The sequence below is a fragment of the Heloderma suspectum genome, chromosome 2, assembly GCF_057233095.1.
Source record: "Heloderma suspectum isolate Gila_16-S chromosome 2, 16-S_ref, whole genome shotgun sequence".
NCBI lineage: Eukaryota > Metazoa > Chordata > Lepidosauria > Squamata > Helodermatidae > Heloderma > Heloderma suspectum.
In genome coordinates this window covers 45,065,867-45,083,897 of record NC_139459.1, presented here as the reverse complement: position 1 = coordinate 45,083,897, position 18,031 = coordinate 45,065,867, and the positions used below count along the sequence as shown (strand labels likewise).

General features: G+C 38.7%; 1 protein-coding gene across 2 annotated transcripts in view; it reads right to left on the bottom strand.

Annotated features, from left to right (window-relative positions):
* Positions 1-228: 228 nt before the first annotated feature.
* The window catches only part of PIK3R1 (phosphoinositide-3-kinase regulatory subunit 1), an 80,144-nt gene continuing 62,341 nt past the window's right edge, over positions 229-18,031 (bottom strand). For both annotated transcript variants that reach the window (XM_084833344.1, XM_084833345.1), the window contains 9 exons: positions 12,037-12,139; positions 11,362-11,460; positions 11,071-11,251; positions 10,051-10,176; positions 7,973-8,115; positions 7,677-7,853; positions 7,503-7,571; positions 5,813-5,983; positions 229-4,626 (listed from right to left, as the gene is read on the bottom strand). In XM_084833344.1, the coding sequence (XP_084689470.1) occupies positions 4,437-4,626; positions 5,813-5,983; positions 7,503-7,571; positions 7,677-7,853; positions 7,973-8,115; positions 10,051-10,176; positions 11,071-11,251; positions 11,362-11,460; positions 12,037-12,139 (1,259 nt within the window). In that variant the 3' untranslated portion in view covers positions 229-4,436. The remainder of the gene's footprint in view (positions 4,627-5,812; positions 5,984-7,502; positions 7,572-7,676; positions 7,854-7,972; positions 8,116-10,050; positions 10,177-11,070; positions 11,252-11,361; positions 11,461-12,036; positions 12,140-18,031) is intronic.

Below are 18,031 nucleotides of genomic sequence, written 5' to 3'. Positions count from 1 at the left end.
GTGGTAGTGGAACAGGGGAAGACCTGCACCATCCCATGCCCTTTGGGATGCCCTCCCAGGGGGCCATAGGACTGCAGCCTCAATGACTTTTCTCTTCATACTTGGGATTTTTGGAGAGGGGGGAATTGTATGCTAGTACCATCTACTTCCTTTTGACTTCCAGTTATTAATTAGAAAAACAAACATAAGATTCAGCCAATGCCCTCATTGAGGAATCAACACATAAAGTGAAGTTTCAAAACAACCTTTATTCTGGTTGAAGACCTAGTACAATTTTTCTTAAAGCAACTTAAAACAGGACACAGATCCATCAGTTTCAGAAAGCCAACAACATTTTTTAAGGAGGCGCATTTGTTAATATTGCCTTTTAAAGGCAATGTAGAAGTAATTCATTTAGCCTCTGCCTCCCTAAAAAACACATTAAAAACAAAGAACTTTTAATGTTTTAAAGACATTTAACAGAAGAGAGCTTAATTTTTTTAGGGGAGGGGAACTAAGAATAAAATAGCAGCATCTTGGGCAGCTAATGCAGTCTCATAGGGACAAATGGCAATGTAACTTTTCCCAATTTTGTATCTGGCCCATTTTATTCAGTTATTAAAAACCAGAATATTGCATTTTGAACCATGTCCCATGGGAGGCATTGTGCTTGGAGCTGCCCATTCTGAAAGCGATCCTGAACAAAAGCCATCTTAGGAATCGCTTTCCCAAACAAATACCATGCATAGCAGAAGCACTGTGTTAAATCTTACCAATGTTCTCCCCACTGAAAAACATCAGAATGGTATTTCCCCCCCCAAGCATCATAGCTCATTGTTAATTACAAGACAAAGCCACTTTTTCTATATAACAGCTGACACTGAAACAGAAGATTTGGCTTCACACATTAAAACAAATTTTAGAAACATGACCTTTTCCAAGCTCCCTACACCTTTCAAGCAGGTTACTTGAATTTAAAGTCAGATGCACCCATGTCATTCACTCTTCACTAGTGAAGATCTAGTTTGGAAAAAAAAAGCTTGTGTTTTCCTTTTTGATAGAAGTTAGAGGTGTTAAAATATGCTCAATTTAGTACAATGACTGCATGTACAGCAGCCTTCCTCCATATTCAAATCTCATTTTTAAAAGAAAATCCAACTTATCTGAATTGAATTTGTCTCCGTGTAAAGAGCACTCCATTTATACAAAGTTCCAATAATGAGAATTTGATTCTATGTGATTCTTACAATGAATCTCCTCTCAGATAGTTTAGAGAACCCTCAGGGAAGCTAATGGCACATAAAATGACAATAAAATCCAAACACTAAAATACAGTTAAGAACATTGCCCAGCCCATCCCTTCCAGGCTGTTTGGATAAATGGGAAGTTTGAAGAAATGTTTCACTGCATGCTTAGATTCACTGAAAACTGCAGTTAGAACACGGCCCATTCTCTCTCTCTCTCTCTCTCATACACATCGATATATATAGAAGTACACCAGAGATCACGAACCTAAGCCTCAAGTTAAGGAACCCATAACTTGTTTTGTCTGTAGAAGCTGTATTCATGATATAAACATGGCAGTTCATATTCCAGAAGCCCTGTTAAGTTATCTTTGTAGCTCAAGAGTTTTGGTTTCATCTCTCTGCATCCAGAGCCAGAGAGGGAGATACATGCACAGAAGTAGGCTTTTGTACGTATGTACACTGCTGAATAGGAAACCACACACTAAAAAGCAGATTGTGCATGGAGTTCCCAAGGCGTAACCACTGTACCCAACCCAGCTCTTGAGGCTGCAAATGTGGTTCCCAATATAAGATTGGCAATGGTGCACAGCACCAAGCAAATGATCAATACTGTCAAAATTGAATGGTGTGTGCTGGTCAACTGGGGGGTGGGAGGACTGAATCCTGGCCTCATCTTTCTCTCTCCAAAGGGACCTACATTCACCTTCCTTTTCCCTCCAAACAGGTGATCAGAATTGACAGTGCCAACTGTCTGTTTGACAATAAGTCAGGTGTGGGAACCCATTGATGCACATTCATCTCTCTCTATCAAAGTGCATTTTGGTCCAATTGTAAATTATTTGCTATTCAGTGACCTGTCATAATTTGCCCTTCACGAATAAGCAGAGCAATATGCATTTTTTTTTTAATGCTTGAGAGGTCTAGTGGGGAAGTATAAATGAATGGATGAAAACTGGTGTATGTTTTTGAGTTGATCTTTGCTCCATGAGATGAAATGAGATTCTCAGTCCACTTCCTCCTGGGTGGACCTGGAGTCGTTCCATTGACTCTAGTCAGAACAGTCCATTGCAAGAGGATTAAAAGTGTTCAGCCTGCAGTTGCAACTCTAACTTCTACCAAAGCCTCTCTTAAAGCTGGCAAAACTCCCACTAGCATTTAAAGAGGGCTTGAACACAGTCCTGAAGTATGTTGAAATAAAGTACATTCCTCAGGAAAGCAAAGTCAACAAGTGATAAACAAACTCCTCACACACCATCACATATAAAAGATACTGGTAAATAAAAACAGAGGGAACCAAACTAATTTATTCATAATGTTACCGAATGATAAAAATATATCTACAAGTAGTCCTTAATGCCTCATTTTAAGAAGCATAGATTACCTATGGGGTCAAAACCATAAAGAGCTCCACAGATCTATTTTCTTTTTTGCTTATTCACTAAAAAAGAAGTCTTCCAGAGTTCCTTAACACTAACCTGTAAAACATAAAATACAAGCATGATTTGTATTGTGTTGTCCAAGAAATGCAGAATTTGGTGCAATATTAACACTGAGGTTTTATGTTTCTTTCATTACTTTTACTCCATTGGTATTGGATTTATTTGCCCTTTCAGATGACAACCTTTGTTCTTTTACTTAATAGATATAAAAGTAACAAAAGATTAATTGTGGGAAATAAGTGTCACAGAAACAGGACCTCCTAAAATTATTCTTATTCTGTTATTCAGAACAATATGAAATATAGAAGTCAAATGCACACATACTTAAGAAAACCCAACTAAAAGCAATCTCCCATGTGACATGGAAAGTATCTTGATGTACTGTCTAGAACTGTTGGTAAAAAATTCCCATGACTTAGTTTAAAGGATTAAATTTGATTTAACTACTCTAGTAGTCAATGTTTTCCATCTGTTTTTATGCAGCATTCAAAATAAGATGGAAACTTCTTCCAAATACAAACACACCAGGACTGAAATCTAAAACTGAATCAAATGTAATGGGATACCATAATCGGCAGATAGTTTTCAAACAATATTGTTGGACTCAGTGATACTTTGCAATGTCCGTATATATTTTTATTGAATAAAGCAGCTTTGAAGCTTATCAGGCACTGCCCAACAAAATATTTAGTCAAAAAGGAAATCTTGAATTTCAACCTTGACCTAGCAGCCCAATACTCTATACAAAGGGGGAAAACCCTAGTAAAATAGTTCATAGTTTTAATTCTGAAGCCAACTTTTACTGACGTTCTGTACATTCCTTTTTAAAATAAAAAAGGGGTGGGGGAGAGAATGAACAAAATGAAAATTAGCTCAAAGATATGAACTAAGGGAACATTTTGAGATGACCCCCCCCAATAGAAAAAAGCTTATCCTCTAGTTACACTTGAGACAAATACACCCTATAGAAAATGAAGTATTGCATAGCAGTGTAAGGATTCAGCTTTTGAAAAACAAATAATGAACAGAATGAGCTTGGTACTGACAGTATCCATCTATGATAGTTAGTCATCCAGAACTATGTACATATTATACTGTATGCCATGAAAGTCCAGTTTTTTTCAGTCTTAAATATCTTCTTAAAACAGGATTTTAAATGTCTAAACAAAAACACTTCCTGGCACTTCTGTTATCATGTCCGTTCCTCTAGTGAACACACTGTCAAAGTCTTTTAAAGTGTCCCTTAAAAATGAAAGTGCCATTCTGCTACATATCATTCACCAGAAAACCAGCAATCCACAACACTGGGCATCTGCATCCACTGCACACGGCTGCATCACCCAAGTCACGACTGAGAAATTCTGCTGCCATTTACACAGCCCCTGCTGCAACTTTGCGGTCTTCAGAGTTCCAACATTTGAGCTCTTAAAGCTTCAAAGCGGTGGTCAGCAAGCACCATGGTTAAAGGCCTCTATGTCCCTGCAGGGAGACAGGTGTAGCACTTCTCTCTTGTTGCGTTTTCTTTTTTCCTTTGCTTAGTTTTTTTGTTTTATTAAAAAAAGCACTTTAGATTAGAAATGTGTGTTCACAGCTCTCAACTGCGATCTCTCCCACTGCGGTTGTGAAGAAAGCTTCAGTCCCATCTGAAGACAGGTGGCTTTGACACCTTAGCTCCAACTCAAGAGCCTTCTCTACCCAGAGGCCTCAGGATTGTTGAATTATCTTTGTGGGTGTTTCATAAAAAGAGACAAAACCCAGAGTATTAACATCTTCATCGCCTCTGCTGTGCATATACTGGATAGGCTAGTGTGACATTGAGAGAGTCATTGTGCTGCACTAGCGATGTGTGTTGATAATGTAGCACCAGTTCTTTCAGCGAGTTGTACAAATTATATGGCTCTGCAAATCCATACCCAGTAGGTGTTTTGTTGATAACACAGTGCTTCACTTCACCATCCACACTAAAAGGAGGAGGAAAAGAGATTCTTTTTAATGTTTCCAAGCAAGATACATTTTTCTTATTTAACTTGCCTTTCCAATAGGATGATACAAATATCCTTTGATCGATTATTACTGTATAGCCTAAAATTACTTCCATAATTTTACTCATGATTAATGATATTTTGTTACTTTGTAGTTCCACCATAGGTAAATAAAGCCCCCTCTTTCCCAGCATCTCTCAGAATATTTCTTATTGATCTTGGGCTGCAATCCTGTACACATTTACATGGAATTAAGTCCCATTGAACTCAATAGGTTATATCCAACTTGACATCCCTCCACTGAGAGAGGGCTCTTTGATCCAGTGGATGATTCTGTCAGTGGAACGAGGGGGGGGTTTGCAACTCCCTCTTGCCATTGCAGCTCCTTGCATCCCCCAACCCCCAAGAACAGATTTGGAGGGGGTAGAAGCAGGGGGCTTTTGGAAAGGGAGTCACTAAAAATCATCCCCTCCCCATTCTGCTGGCAGAAGCCTCCCACTGGATCCAAAAGCCTTCTATCAGTACAGGGACACCAATTGGATATAGCCCATAGAGGCTTATAGGATTTCACTGTTCAACGTTTTTAAAGCATTTTGTAAAACTGAGTCATCCACTTAATGACTTCAGCATGAAGAAAGTATACAAATTAATGGCTTCACAGAAACAAAGCTAGGCCCATGTGGTGTGGAACACCATGCTGGTTTGCAGAGAACTTCAGCGAGCATGTAAAAACAATGCGTGCATAAAGCGGTCACACACGCACACACAGAGGTGGGATCTCCTCCTTCCACATGGTGGATAAACAGATCAATAAGCTAGATCTGGTGATGGGACAAATAGGTTGGTACCAAACACTATTGAACAGTTTGGTAACTGTGAAGATAAATACGTTTTATTCTAGATCTATAGGTTGCCACAACCTGAAGGCTCAAGGCGTGTGCGTGTGCAAATGTATTTCAAGCCATAAAAATTACCTTAATATAACCCTCTGAAAAAGACAATCCAAACATACAGATGCTTGGACTTGAAGTCTGGATAATCATCATCAGAAGGGAATTCATTACAGCAGGTATGGGGAGGAGAAATGGGGGATAGTGGCAGGGCGGATTAATTACATGTTCTGTCCATTGCTTCAGAAAATAGGGCAACATATTTGGATACATACACAACAGAGCAGGCATAGCAACCCTGTTTGCTACTTTCCCGAACAAGGAATGTTCCATCCCGTTTTCCACGTAGTAAATTTTCAGCTTGGCTCCTGTTGATATTTCCCACATTCCATGTTCGCTCATCATGATGAGGCAAATCCTCGTCATCTTCTACCATAGAGTATTGGCTATTTAAAAGCAATACATAATAATCAAGAACCAGTTTCATTGATTTGTATTTATTTATTACAGTTTCATCCAAATTCAGGACTTGAAAAGATAGCTCTCTTAGCATTCTCAAGCAGAATACTTTTGTGAGGACAGAATTCAAGCTTTGATGAGCAGCAAACAATTCCCTAATAATCATTATCTTATGACTACCTTCCAAATCTGGAAAAACAGAACTATAAATGCAGGCTTGTTTGTCTTGAGTCTAGAAAGCATAAGAATGGATGTCCACAACTTTGCCATGTGGCAACTTAATGAGATCAAAAGGATTTTTGTCAACTTCACATTATGGCCACAATCAGGTTTTTATAAATGTAATATACACTTCCAATATTGCCACCACCAATGGCGACACACTGGTTTAACATGAGGTATCCCAATGAGGTATCCATAATCACAAAATTGCCTTCCAAACAAGTTGCAGCAGGCCCTGAAGCAATCTAGGGTGTTCATGTTACCAAGGAGTAAAACAGCACTGGCTGGGTATTTAAAAAATTGTGAATTTTGCTATTTGCCTTGTTTTACTGGTTTACTGCATCATACATTTTTGAATACTCAGCAATTATGTGGTACAACATAAGGACATAGGAACACAGGAAGACAGGAAGCTGCCTTATACTGAATCATTCCAATGGTCCATCTAGCTCAGTACTGTTGACACTTACTGGCAGTGGCTCTCCAGGATTTCAGGGAGGATTCTTTCCCAGCTCTACCTTGAGATGCTGGGAATTGAACCTGGGACCTTCTGCAAGCAAAGCATGTGCTCTGCCACTGAGTTACTGTCCCTCCCTTAAACATCCTTCAAACACTTAGCAGGGTGTTGGACTCGATGGTCTTATAGGCCCCTTCCAACCCCACTATTCTGTGATTCTGTGATTCATTAGTACCTAAAGCTTGCTCAAAGCTGTTGCATTCTGCTTCACTCGCTGCAAGTAGTTATGGTAATCTGCCACAAGAACATTTGTTATTGAGAAGATTTAAAAATCAACCAAACAATCAACAGCTGGCCAAACAATCAGAGCCTTAAAACAGTGGATCTGATACATGCAGGACCTGCGAGCGGTGCAATGGAACCTCTGTAGGGATACTGTCCCTTCTATTGGAGAGAACAGAAAGTGCTACATATCATCTGTTTAGATGAGGGTTCTGCTGATAACAAAAAAACTAATTTCCACCTGCATTGCAGGGAGAAAAGATACAAACTTTAGTCAGCTTGTGGTCAGAGAGTGAATCAGAAATCTCAGTTTCCCTTTATTACTTATATATTTCTTTTTTAATCTTAAATCACCGAGGTCTCAACTCTTAGGCTCCCACTGGCAGAAAAAGTAAACTTGATGCCCAAGCTAGTTTTCTGGGTGAAATAAAGTATTACACTCCCTAAGTACAGCATGAGAAGCTTTATATTCCATCACTGAAAATGCACTGAACTACAATTTAATTGAGATAACACAAGTGCTCCAAAAGATTCTGGATACTTACTCTTCTGTGTTTTCATTGCCAAGCCATTCATTCAATTTCTTCTGCCGAACACCCTTCTGAGTCAGCCACCTGGAAGGCAGTTTTGAAGTCATGGTTAGTCATGGTAATATTCATAAAAATTGGACTCTACAGAAGAAGTACACTTAAAGTCTGGCAAAATTCACTGCTACTTACATCAAGTACTGATCTCTAGTCTTTCTGAGCTGTATGAGGTCTGGTTTAATGCTGTTCATGCGTTTGTCAATTTCCCTGTATTCAGCAGCTTGCTTCTTTAAATCCTCTTCTAGTCTATGCCGACTGTCCACAATTTCACTGATTCGAGATTTGAGCTTTTCATAGTTGTGCATAATTCTAGAGAAAATAATTTGGCATGTTAGATTCTGGTTGGAGTTAGTCACTGTTCAGCACTGCAGTTTCTAAGGAAAACTTTTGTATTTTAAAATATAAAAATGTGAAGCAACACTACCAACCTTTGTATTTCTTTCTCATTTCCTTCCCGTTTGAACTTTTCAATATATTCTTTGCTGTATCTTTCCTGTGTTTGGCACTGTTCTTCGAATATTTTTATGGTTTCATTAAATGCTTCAATAGCAGTTCTTTTCATTTGGATTTCCTGGAGGGGAGAAAAGTTGCAACTTTAGTACAACTCTAAAAAGTATTGGCTAGTCTCCATCTGAAGCACATTTGTGAGAGGATGCTTTTTAAAAATACCAGTAAAGCAGCCGGTGCATCTTTCTGATGCATGCAATATCAACTTTGGCTGTGGAAGAAAGAAAGATGCCATATATCGAATCAGGCCTCTCCTTTATCTATCTCAGTATTACCTACAAGGGCTCTCCAGGGTTTCAAACAACAGCTTTTCCCAGCCCTAACTGGAAATGCTGGGGATTGAACCTGGAACCTTTCACATGTACTGTACCACTGAGCTACACCCCTGCAAAGCATGTACTCTGCCCATGAGCTACACCTCTTCTTTGCCTGAGCAACGGACTGCTGTTTCCTGAACAGCTGCCGCCGCTACCCCTCCCCATGACTAACCACTTTTGAAATTTTTTGGGACATTCAAAAGTAGTCTGTGATATGCTACGGAAGTCAGATGTTTGAAGAGAAAAAGTAAAAAAAAAATCCTATGGGGCATGTCTTACTGGGGCCTGAAGTAGTAATTCTACCATTTACTGCATTTATGCAGATTTACAGGAAAGGGAATGAATCGTATGGATATGTATATGCAATATATGCTCAGCATTTACATTACTTTTAATTGTATGTACGTGTCATTCCAATATTAAATTCATCTGAGTAATTGGTTAGCTTTCTTACAGTTTTAGTTTAGCCGATTTCCCTCAAACACTTCCCTACTGGTTTATTGCTGAAAGTACCATAAAATGACTTCCCCAGCATTAAATCCAGTCCAGTTACTGTTGGAGGATGAATTGGTTAAGTAGAAGCACATGAGGAGTACTAACATTACAGAGCTGAGACAACTGCAAACAACGTACTTCTATCTGATCAGACATAGTAGACTAGAACATCCTTATCAAAACCAGCTTCCTTCATATTCATTCTTTTAATGACTGAAAGAAAGTATAGAGTAGCCAATCTTACCACAAACTAAACATTAAGCATAAACCAGGTGTAGTAAAATCACAACAGAGCTGTGTGAGCAGGCACAAAGCAGTTAACACTGCTACAACCCAGAATCAAGATTTTTAAAATGCATATGCAAATTCACCCTCTGAAATGTCTTTATCCACTCCCCATTTGGCTCAAAATCCTGTACCTTCTAGATACACCCTTGAAACCCTCTACAAGTAAAAGATTCCTCCGATATCTATAAAGCAGTTCTTTTTTAAAATGCATATGCAAATTCACCCTCTGAAATGTCTTTATCCACTCCCCATTTGGCTCAAAATCCTGTACCTAGATACACCCTTGAAACCCTCTACAAGTAAAAGATTCCTCCGATATCTATAAAGCAGTTCCACCAGCCTGGTATTTTTAGTCCCTGCCAAATCACAGTTTAATATGGATAACGTTAACTTCTTGCTGTCCTGTACAAAGAGCACATCTTTTTTATTTTGAAAGTTAGTACTTAATTATTGTGCTAGCGCACCCAGATGAGACTGAAGAACAAAACACTTTCCAAGCAAATGGGTTTTCAGCATATGGAGTGTCAGACCTGCTCTCATATCACTGAATTACACTGATGGTTTAAAAGTGAAAAAGTAATTCCAAATCTGATCAGCTATTTAAACATACACTTTTTGTTCTTTCTAAATGTGAACTCAAAGCCCATCACAGCAGTTTGCATTAAAGTTTCTGAAATATCAAGAAGATGTAGGGCGCAATCCTACATGTTTAGACAGAAAAAAGTCCTACAACTCCCAGCATTCCCAGCCACGCTGGAAGCTGTTGGCCTTTTTTCTGTCTAAACATGCATGGGATTGTGCCCTTAACCTCAAGACATGGCTGGCATGAGCCTGATTGAAGTAAATGGCCCCTGCTGTGGTAGGGGGTGTTAAAGATTGGGCTTATGGACACTGCTCACCTGAGATGTTCTTGTGTAGTCTTCATAGAGTCTGTCGTACTCTCTATTCTTCTCTTGGAACTGGATATTATATTCATGTAATTTCTTTCCTACTGCTTCAATGCTATCCTCTTTAACCACTTGATCCTGGGAGCACAAATACATGGAAATAACGTCCAATGAAGACACAGCTTCTTACAGTATTAATGTATTTCATAAAACAGTAATTAGTTAAGGGTTGTCATTTGTGAAGGGGTTAACATCCATGTGTTAGTCTTCCTACAGCAAGAAGAATGGATTCAGCACATGACTGAGTACTTTGCTTATAATACTGCTTCCAAAAGCAGGTGCATAACACACATTTTATGGTGGAATGAGCTTATGTGTTAATCAAATGCAACTGTAGTTTCTTGCCTACAAGAAAAAAAATGTATGGTGAGATTAGCCATAGGATCCTTCTTTTGGTTTTGCTACTACAGATTAACGCAGTTCCTCCTGGAACTTGCAGTATTATAAAAATAAAGAACTCATAATGATCAGCAAGAAGGTTATTTGGATAATAATGCACATTCCAGGAGAGCAGCTGTGTTAGTTCTGTAGTAGCAAAAACAAATGCGGCATCCTGTGGCAATGTAGATGAATAGGTTTATTGCAGCACACGCTTCTCCTTGAAGGCCAGAGCCTACTGTTGCATCTGATGAAGTTAAGACCAGTTATTTTCTAGTAACAATTATGTTCATCATTTAAATTATCCTTCCACAGTAACAATGTTTTTAAAGGCCTTTAGTTCATATACCTCACAGAGTGATTTAAGGGCACTGCGCCAGAAAATAATCTAAGGGTACAATCCTATGCATGTTTAGATAGAAAAAAGTCCTACAACTCCCAGCATTCCCAAGCCAGCCATGCTGCCTGGGGAATGCTGGGAGTTGTAGGACTTTTTTTCTGTTTAAACATGCATAGGATTACACCTTTAAAGTGTTTCTGTATTCAAGTAGAAGGGCGGGGAGGGGGAGAGGAGGGGAGAGAACAATTTTTTACCTGTTGGTACTTGGATACTGGGTAGAGCAATTTAACATCCAGTTTTGGATTATATTGAGCTAAAGACTCATTCCGGTAGTGGTTTATTAGTTCAACCACAGAATTGAATGTTAATGGATCCGAAAAGCCGTATTTCCCATCTCGGTGAAATATTTTGATTAATTTATTATTTCCCCCCTTCCTGTAAATTAAATTTGGAAAAAAGAGTCACCATATTTATGCCAAAACCTTTTCTTAAATTTAGTCATGTAAAGAATACTTCAATAAATAATCTGATTCAATTGTCTTTACCTTAGTGTAAGTGTATAGTCCCCATGCATTTTGGTGGAAGCATCTCGTACCAGGAATGTACCATCAGCAGTGTCACGAAGCTTCTCATTGACTTCTTCCCTGTGATGAACCAAAAACAACATCCAATTTAGCATCATACTTCTAAAAACACTAACCCTTTTACTAGGAACATAATTTCTCCTATCCTCCTTTTTATTCTTCACAGAGCAAGTATTTAGAATCTTCATATGAACTCTTTTATTTACATATTTTATCCAGTACATAGTTATAACTATCGTATGACTATTCCATGTTATTCTAATGGAATAGCTCTTTTCCCATTTGTTCAAAGAAGGAAGAATTTGGTGGCAGCCTACTTTCTCCCCTATACACACAAAGCTTAAAAATGATAGAGATGTATTGCACTTTTTAGTCTTCTAAGATCAAGCATTTTAGATGTTCAAAAGTATATGCTGGTATAGTTGATATGTTTGCAAAACAATCTTTGCAACTGTAGTATATTAACAGAGAAATGTTTAGAGTATCTGTGTTTTATTTTGTATTTCTAGCTAATTGTCACAGTTTTTAAAGCTTTAACTGTACAAACTAAGCCTTATGCTACAAATGTTTTGTTTTAAATAGACTATATGCTAAGAACATGTATATGTAATTACCAAGGCATCCTCTTGCCCTTACCTTGAGATATCTCCCCAGTACCATTCAGCATCTTGCAGAGACATGTTGTTATTCATACCGTTATTTGTTACAGTATTAGGCTTTGGAGGCTTAGGAGGCAGTGCTGCAAATGAAAGGGAAAAAAATCTTTAGCCTACCTGTACATAGCAAGCAGCATAAGTTCTAAAAATATTAATTATACTATTATCAATTTAAATCTATTAAGAAATAGTAATTTTAATTTTTTTATCAACAGCATTTTTGAAACTTTTCCACCTCCCCTTCCATTCAAGCACTAAACAAAATCCATTCCTTAGCAAGCAAATCTTGCTAAGGAATTAGAAAGTAAGCCCACTGTGTTCAATATGGCTTTCCCTGGCATAAAATTACAGCCTCAGTTACCTCAAAATCTTATGCTCCCAGCAAAGGAGAATTGCTCCTCCCCCATTCTGTCTAGAAAAAATTGCAATTTGGACTTCAAAAGATACAAACTGAAGTTTCTCTCTGCCCCATTTCCCATCCCTGGTATTAACTTCCTTATATCATTTTATGTGATAAAATTATGTCATACTCTTCTCTGCTCCCTCCGCACTCCATTTAATCATCCAGAAGGAATTATTTTTGCTTTCGAGCTTCAGTGCTGCTGCGGGTAAGAACAAATCAGCAAATCCACAGCACTGCTGTATGTTTTAGGGAAAGAACCGGGTTTCTCTGATCTTTTGCATTTTGTATAATGATCTGCCATAAAACACTTTAAGGAACCTATCTAACCCAAATATTCCTGGAGTTAATCTTAGCATTCTATAGGATAAAACTGTTCCAAATGGCAAGACTGATTAAAAAATCACATCCCTTTTGCTCAATGTCAAAGCTGCATACGTAACCAGTAGGTGCCAGAGAAGATACTGCAGCATTCCTGGCTTACTAGCTAAGGGGGACAACACCGGAAACTGATTTTTTAAAAATCAAAAATTAAACAAGCTTTTCAGTTCCATCGTAAATTCAATCCTGCTCATGTACACCAATGCACGTATAAAAGATGTAAATAAAAAAGAATGTTTTATTTTCAGAGGTTTAATGCAGACTACTGCTCTTCCAATTTTTGTTGTTCAGTACTGTACACTAAATGATTGCAAGTAAAAATGGTCAGATCTAACAATCATAACAATGTCCAATTATTTAAAATGACAGCAAGAAAACCAGCTTTTTACAGCATTTTGTATTTGTTATGATACAGAAAACAGGATTGTCTTTACTGTATAAAAAACAGACCTACAGGTGAGAGAAGAAACTAAAACAGAAATCACATGACAATCACAGTTTCATTAAGCAAGCCAAAATAATTTTGTGCAAAATGCCTTTCTGATTCCTTTTCCCATGCACTAAACACAATTTAATTCAACAACGAAGTAGGTTAATCCTGAACATCTGATTCAGCTCTAACCACAGCTATTGTAACATTCAGAATATGCTAGTATTCAACAATAATGCTGCAGTATTACCTGGTGGGTCCATTTCTATGTAAAACATTAAGTCCGTGCCACAATTTATATCTGTCCTAGGATAGTCTATATCCAGTTCTTCCATGTTCCAGACAGTGTTGTACATTTGTATGAGTTTCAGCAAGAAAGCTCAGTTATAAGGAAACAGTCAGGATCTCTTTGTAATGGTGTCTTGGAATTCATTTTAAAACCTATAAGGGGCTGCACTGTAACCTATTACATCATAATCTCCAGCCAATCATGTTAAAAATAATGTCACTGGACCACTCCTGTTTCATCATTTTTGTTATTCATTGTTAATCTTATAACAATTGTCATTTCAGAAAGAATAGACACTTATGAACGGCACCTGATTTTATTTTAAAAAAAGACTGAACATGTTCTCAATTTACACTGATTTTTCCCCACCCCCTTAATCTTTTCTGTCTGCTGCTTGGTACATTCCACTGCTGGCAGGTTGACAAAAGGCTGAAACGCTGCAGCAGGAAGCATTTTCTTTCAATACAGTAGATTTCTTGGTCTACAGAGAGCTGGATCACTTCTCCGTCACATTATTCTACTATCTAGTAGAGGGTTCCTGACTGTGATCCCTTTATGTAAATGTTGAATCTATTGCGATGCTTTCTGAAGAAAGATGTGGGGAAAACGGAAGTCTGCAAGCTTCAACTATAGTATAAAGTGCCTGTTTTGCACAGTTTTGTGTTCTGAATGTTTAAAACAGTGATAATGCCTTCTACTAATAAAATGTCCCCGGGATATCCTTTTTTCACTATGGCTGACAAACACAATGATCTAATCATTCACAAAGTATGTCGGTTTGAAATCCAGCTTCCTTGTTTTAAATCCCAATTTAGCCTTATTAAGATAAATAACCACGATGGGTTTGTGCTGCAATGAGTAAAAACCAAACAACTTCTTTTAAATTAAAATAAATTTCTCAACCATTAAATGCTTGGCAAAATGCTAAGGGATATTTCAGTAAACTTGATTCACGCTGCTTCTCTTGACCTGTTCTGATCAGGGCATTTGCCATTTTGGCAATTCCTAAAGAGCAGGAATTCTTCGGCAGTCTTCTCTGTATTAGACTTGATATTCTCAAGTCTCCTCCTTCAGACTGTCTCAACAAAAGTGAACTAAAAAAGCTTCTTTTTTTTTAAAGGTCATTTCTTGCTCACCCACCACAGAAAAAAAATCCTACTTATTATAGAACTTATCATGCAGATGAATTCTAAATATTTTACATATTTATTACTGCAAAAGAAAGCCAGACATGGAAGTATTTAACTCATTAATACCACTGTTGCCACTCAAATATGGGATGTATATTGCAGAAAGCCATGAATAAATGTTAAATTACGTCTTCCAAGCACTGTGCATATGAATAACCTCTTGACCATTTTTATCCTTCCGGACAATTCTAACACATAAAGACGTGGTTACAAGCACCAACAATAGCCAGAACAGGCACACACTCGTTGCCCTGCAACAGCCATGCGAAAACCCATCCTGAAGTGGCCTCCCACCCCTATCCATTTAGGTGGGCATGTTCCAGAGATTCCTTCCATTCGCCTCGCGTAACAGGACACTTCAGGCAGTCCCAGACACAAGTCCAAACACTGAACTTGAGGGTTTAGCCCACCTGCTATCCAAATAGCTGTGTTGCCAAGGTATGTTGCTTAAATTAGGCTATGAAAGACACAAAGCACACATAGCTAGCTGCTGTAGTCCGATGAGGCCATTACTGCAATTTTTACTTGCGTTTTCTTCAAAGAGCTTTCAACAGAAAAATTGGGGAGGATGGGAGAACAGCACTCTCTCACAAAGGTTTTACTACTGGCTAAATTCTGGATAGTCACTCTTGCATGATCAGGTTACTGCTTAACTCAAACTAGTTTAGCTTGCTGTGACACCATGTGGCAAACCAGAACAGGTGAGATACTGACGAACAGGTGATTTTCCACTGGTCTAGCATACACTGAACAGGTATCAACTTTCACTCAATCACATTTTTAACTATGAATGCTTTACTTGCTAATCAGTTCTACTAGAACATATATCATAGCAAATGTATGTGCATGTATATATGCGAGTGTATGTATATGTGTGCATATATATATATAGATACACACATGTACTGCCTACACAAATGCCTGTATTTTTAACATTAAAAATATTCTATATATTCTTATATATAAAAATAGTCAAATCAAGAGTCACTTACTTTGTATACTGTGCATGGCACGCCGTCACCCTTTTAAGAACTGTATCTGACAATCTGAAAATTCCAGATTGTCGGTGGTCACTGCACAGTTCCACAGAATTAAAAAATAAATTAATTAAAAACCAAGAACAGACTATCCTTGGATCTCTGAAAGCTTTCCTGAAACAACCAGGAAGAAGTATCTTCAAAAATATAGCCTATTCTTCTGGCTCCATTAATCCAGAAGAAAAAGTTGCAGTGTGCAGAATTCAAGAACTCTAAGTCCTTTTACCTTTGGAGAGAATCAAGTTCTGTGCTCGGGGAGACTATCTGCTCATTTCTATTTCATCACTGATTTCAGCAGGGTTTTTTTTTAAGAAGTCCTCTGTAGCTTGCACGTCTCTCCGAGATAAAGATCTCAGTTTCATGATTAACTTGGGCAGGTTCAAATATTTGCTGAGCAAGGGATTTCAGGTGGGGGAGGGGAGCCAGAGTCAAAGTCAGAGTTGTCATCGGCTAACAAGTGGCCAATGCAAGACCAGCCAGTCTCATTTTAGCCAAGTAAATGAGAAGACCATTGTAAGTGGCCTTAAAATAGTCTCTATAGCTGGCTGCTGCATGCAGTATTGAAGTAGATGACTGTCAAGAAAAGCATTATGAGCAGCCAAATACAGGAAGTGGCTGAGCTAGTTCGGAGTGGGGGAGGGATAGAATGAAAGCCTTCCTTGTAAAGTTCTGTGCCTCTGAGAGCCCATGAGCGCAGAAGACGCTTGTTAGCATTCACTGCACCACCTTCTACACACTTTCACCAGACCACAACGACAGGTGTTGTTTGAAGACCCATAAAATGAAGTCCTCCACTGCTGAGTCAAATTAAAATCAACTTAAAAGTCCAACCCTTCCCCAGATGCCTGATAGCTTCAGCTTGATACACTGATTACCACAGAGCTTTCAAATGATATACAGCACAATCCTGTGCACACTTACTCAGAAGCAAGTCCCACTGTCTCTAATGGAGCTTACTCTCTAGTAAGTGTGCACAGGATTCCAGCCTTAAGCACAAGCATTATTTTAGTCAAGTGCAATCATCAGCACTGTGCAAGGCAAGAATTCTGACATGAACTGATTTGATCACATCAATTTTGCTGCATCTGATGAGGTAGGTGTGCAGATGGGGTGAAAGAAAGAAGAGAGAAGTCTCATAGCAATCCTTCTATTCGATTACTAACCTTCTCAAGAATTATATAAATGAGAAGAATAAACCTGCAAGCCTTCATTGAAGGGAGAAAAGGGGTAAAGATAACCAAATCCTCTTATGTTCTGACAACATACTCAAGGAAAAAAGAAACTTCTAGGGACCTCCCCTAGGGACCAGCCAAATAACGCACATACAGAGTAGTTCAGCACATAGCAGTATACTGTTTGTGCTTCTGAATTTTTTTTAAAAAATAATATATTCTATTCTTTGGATGCACTGCTCTTGGCTTTCAACTGGGATGCTATTGAGTCTGGCATGGGTGAGGGTGGTCATAGGAGGTACTGGAGGATGGTGCATCTGGCACCAGGACTCAGGCTGCAGGAACCATTCTAGTCAGCTGCATTCACACTCTAGGGAGAATTCCTCCCCTTGCTGATGTGACTCCATGGTGCTGGCTTGAGGGTGAAGACATGGGGAGGGGGAGTGAACTGGAGGCAAAACTGCACTGGTCTGCTCCCAGAATATTTCAAAGGACAGGAGCTGGGACAGTGACTCCTGTAAACCTTTAATGTAGCCTATTTAAGAGGTTTTGGAGGTGGGGGGCTACATGTGCCCAAAATATTCCTGAGATTGGCTAGGGTTAATAGAATCCCTCCAGGGCTTGATGCCTAAGGGTAGCAGTCATCAACCTGCATGAACGCTGCCTTCAATCATTCTCCTGGATGTTACAGCTATGGTGCTTGGGTCCCTGCCCTCTAGCCGAACTGCTTGTATACCTGCAGATTCAATAAAAGTTGTGACCTGGTTCCACCCCATGCTGCAGGTTTGCTCTCCTCTTTCCTCCCTACTTTCACTACAGCCACAAATGGAACAACTTCTCATATTTGTATGGAAAGTTGTCTGAAAGCAGCAACGGTATTTGATTTGGTTTATTACACTCAGGCATGCATAAAGGACTTAGAAAGTTTTGACAGTGAACAGGCATCTTACCAGATTTCTGGGGTTAAAAAAATACATACCCTTGAACCTCAACCTGTTTTCTTGCTGTACCTGCTTATAACCATACTTTGATATCTCTTGTGACACTGCTTGTGCAGTACCTGGTATTCTCTATCC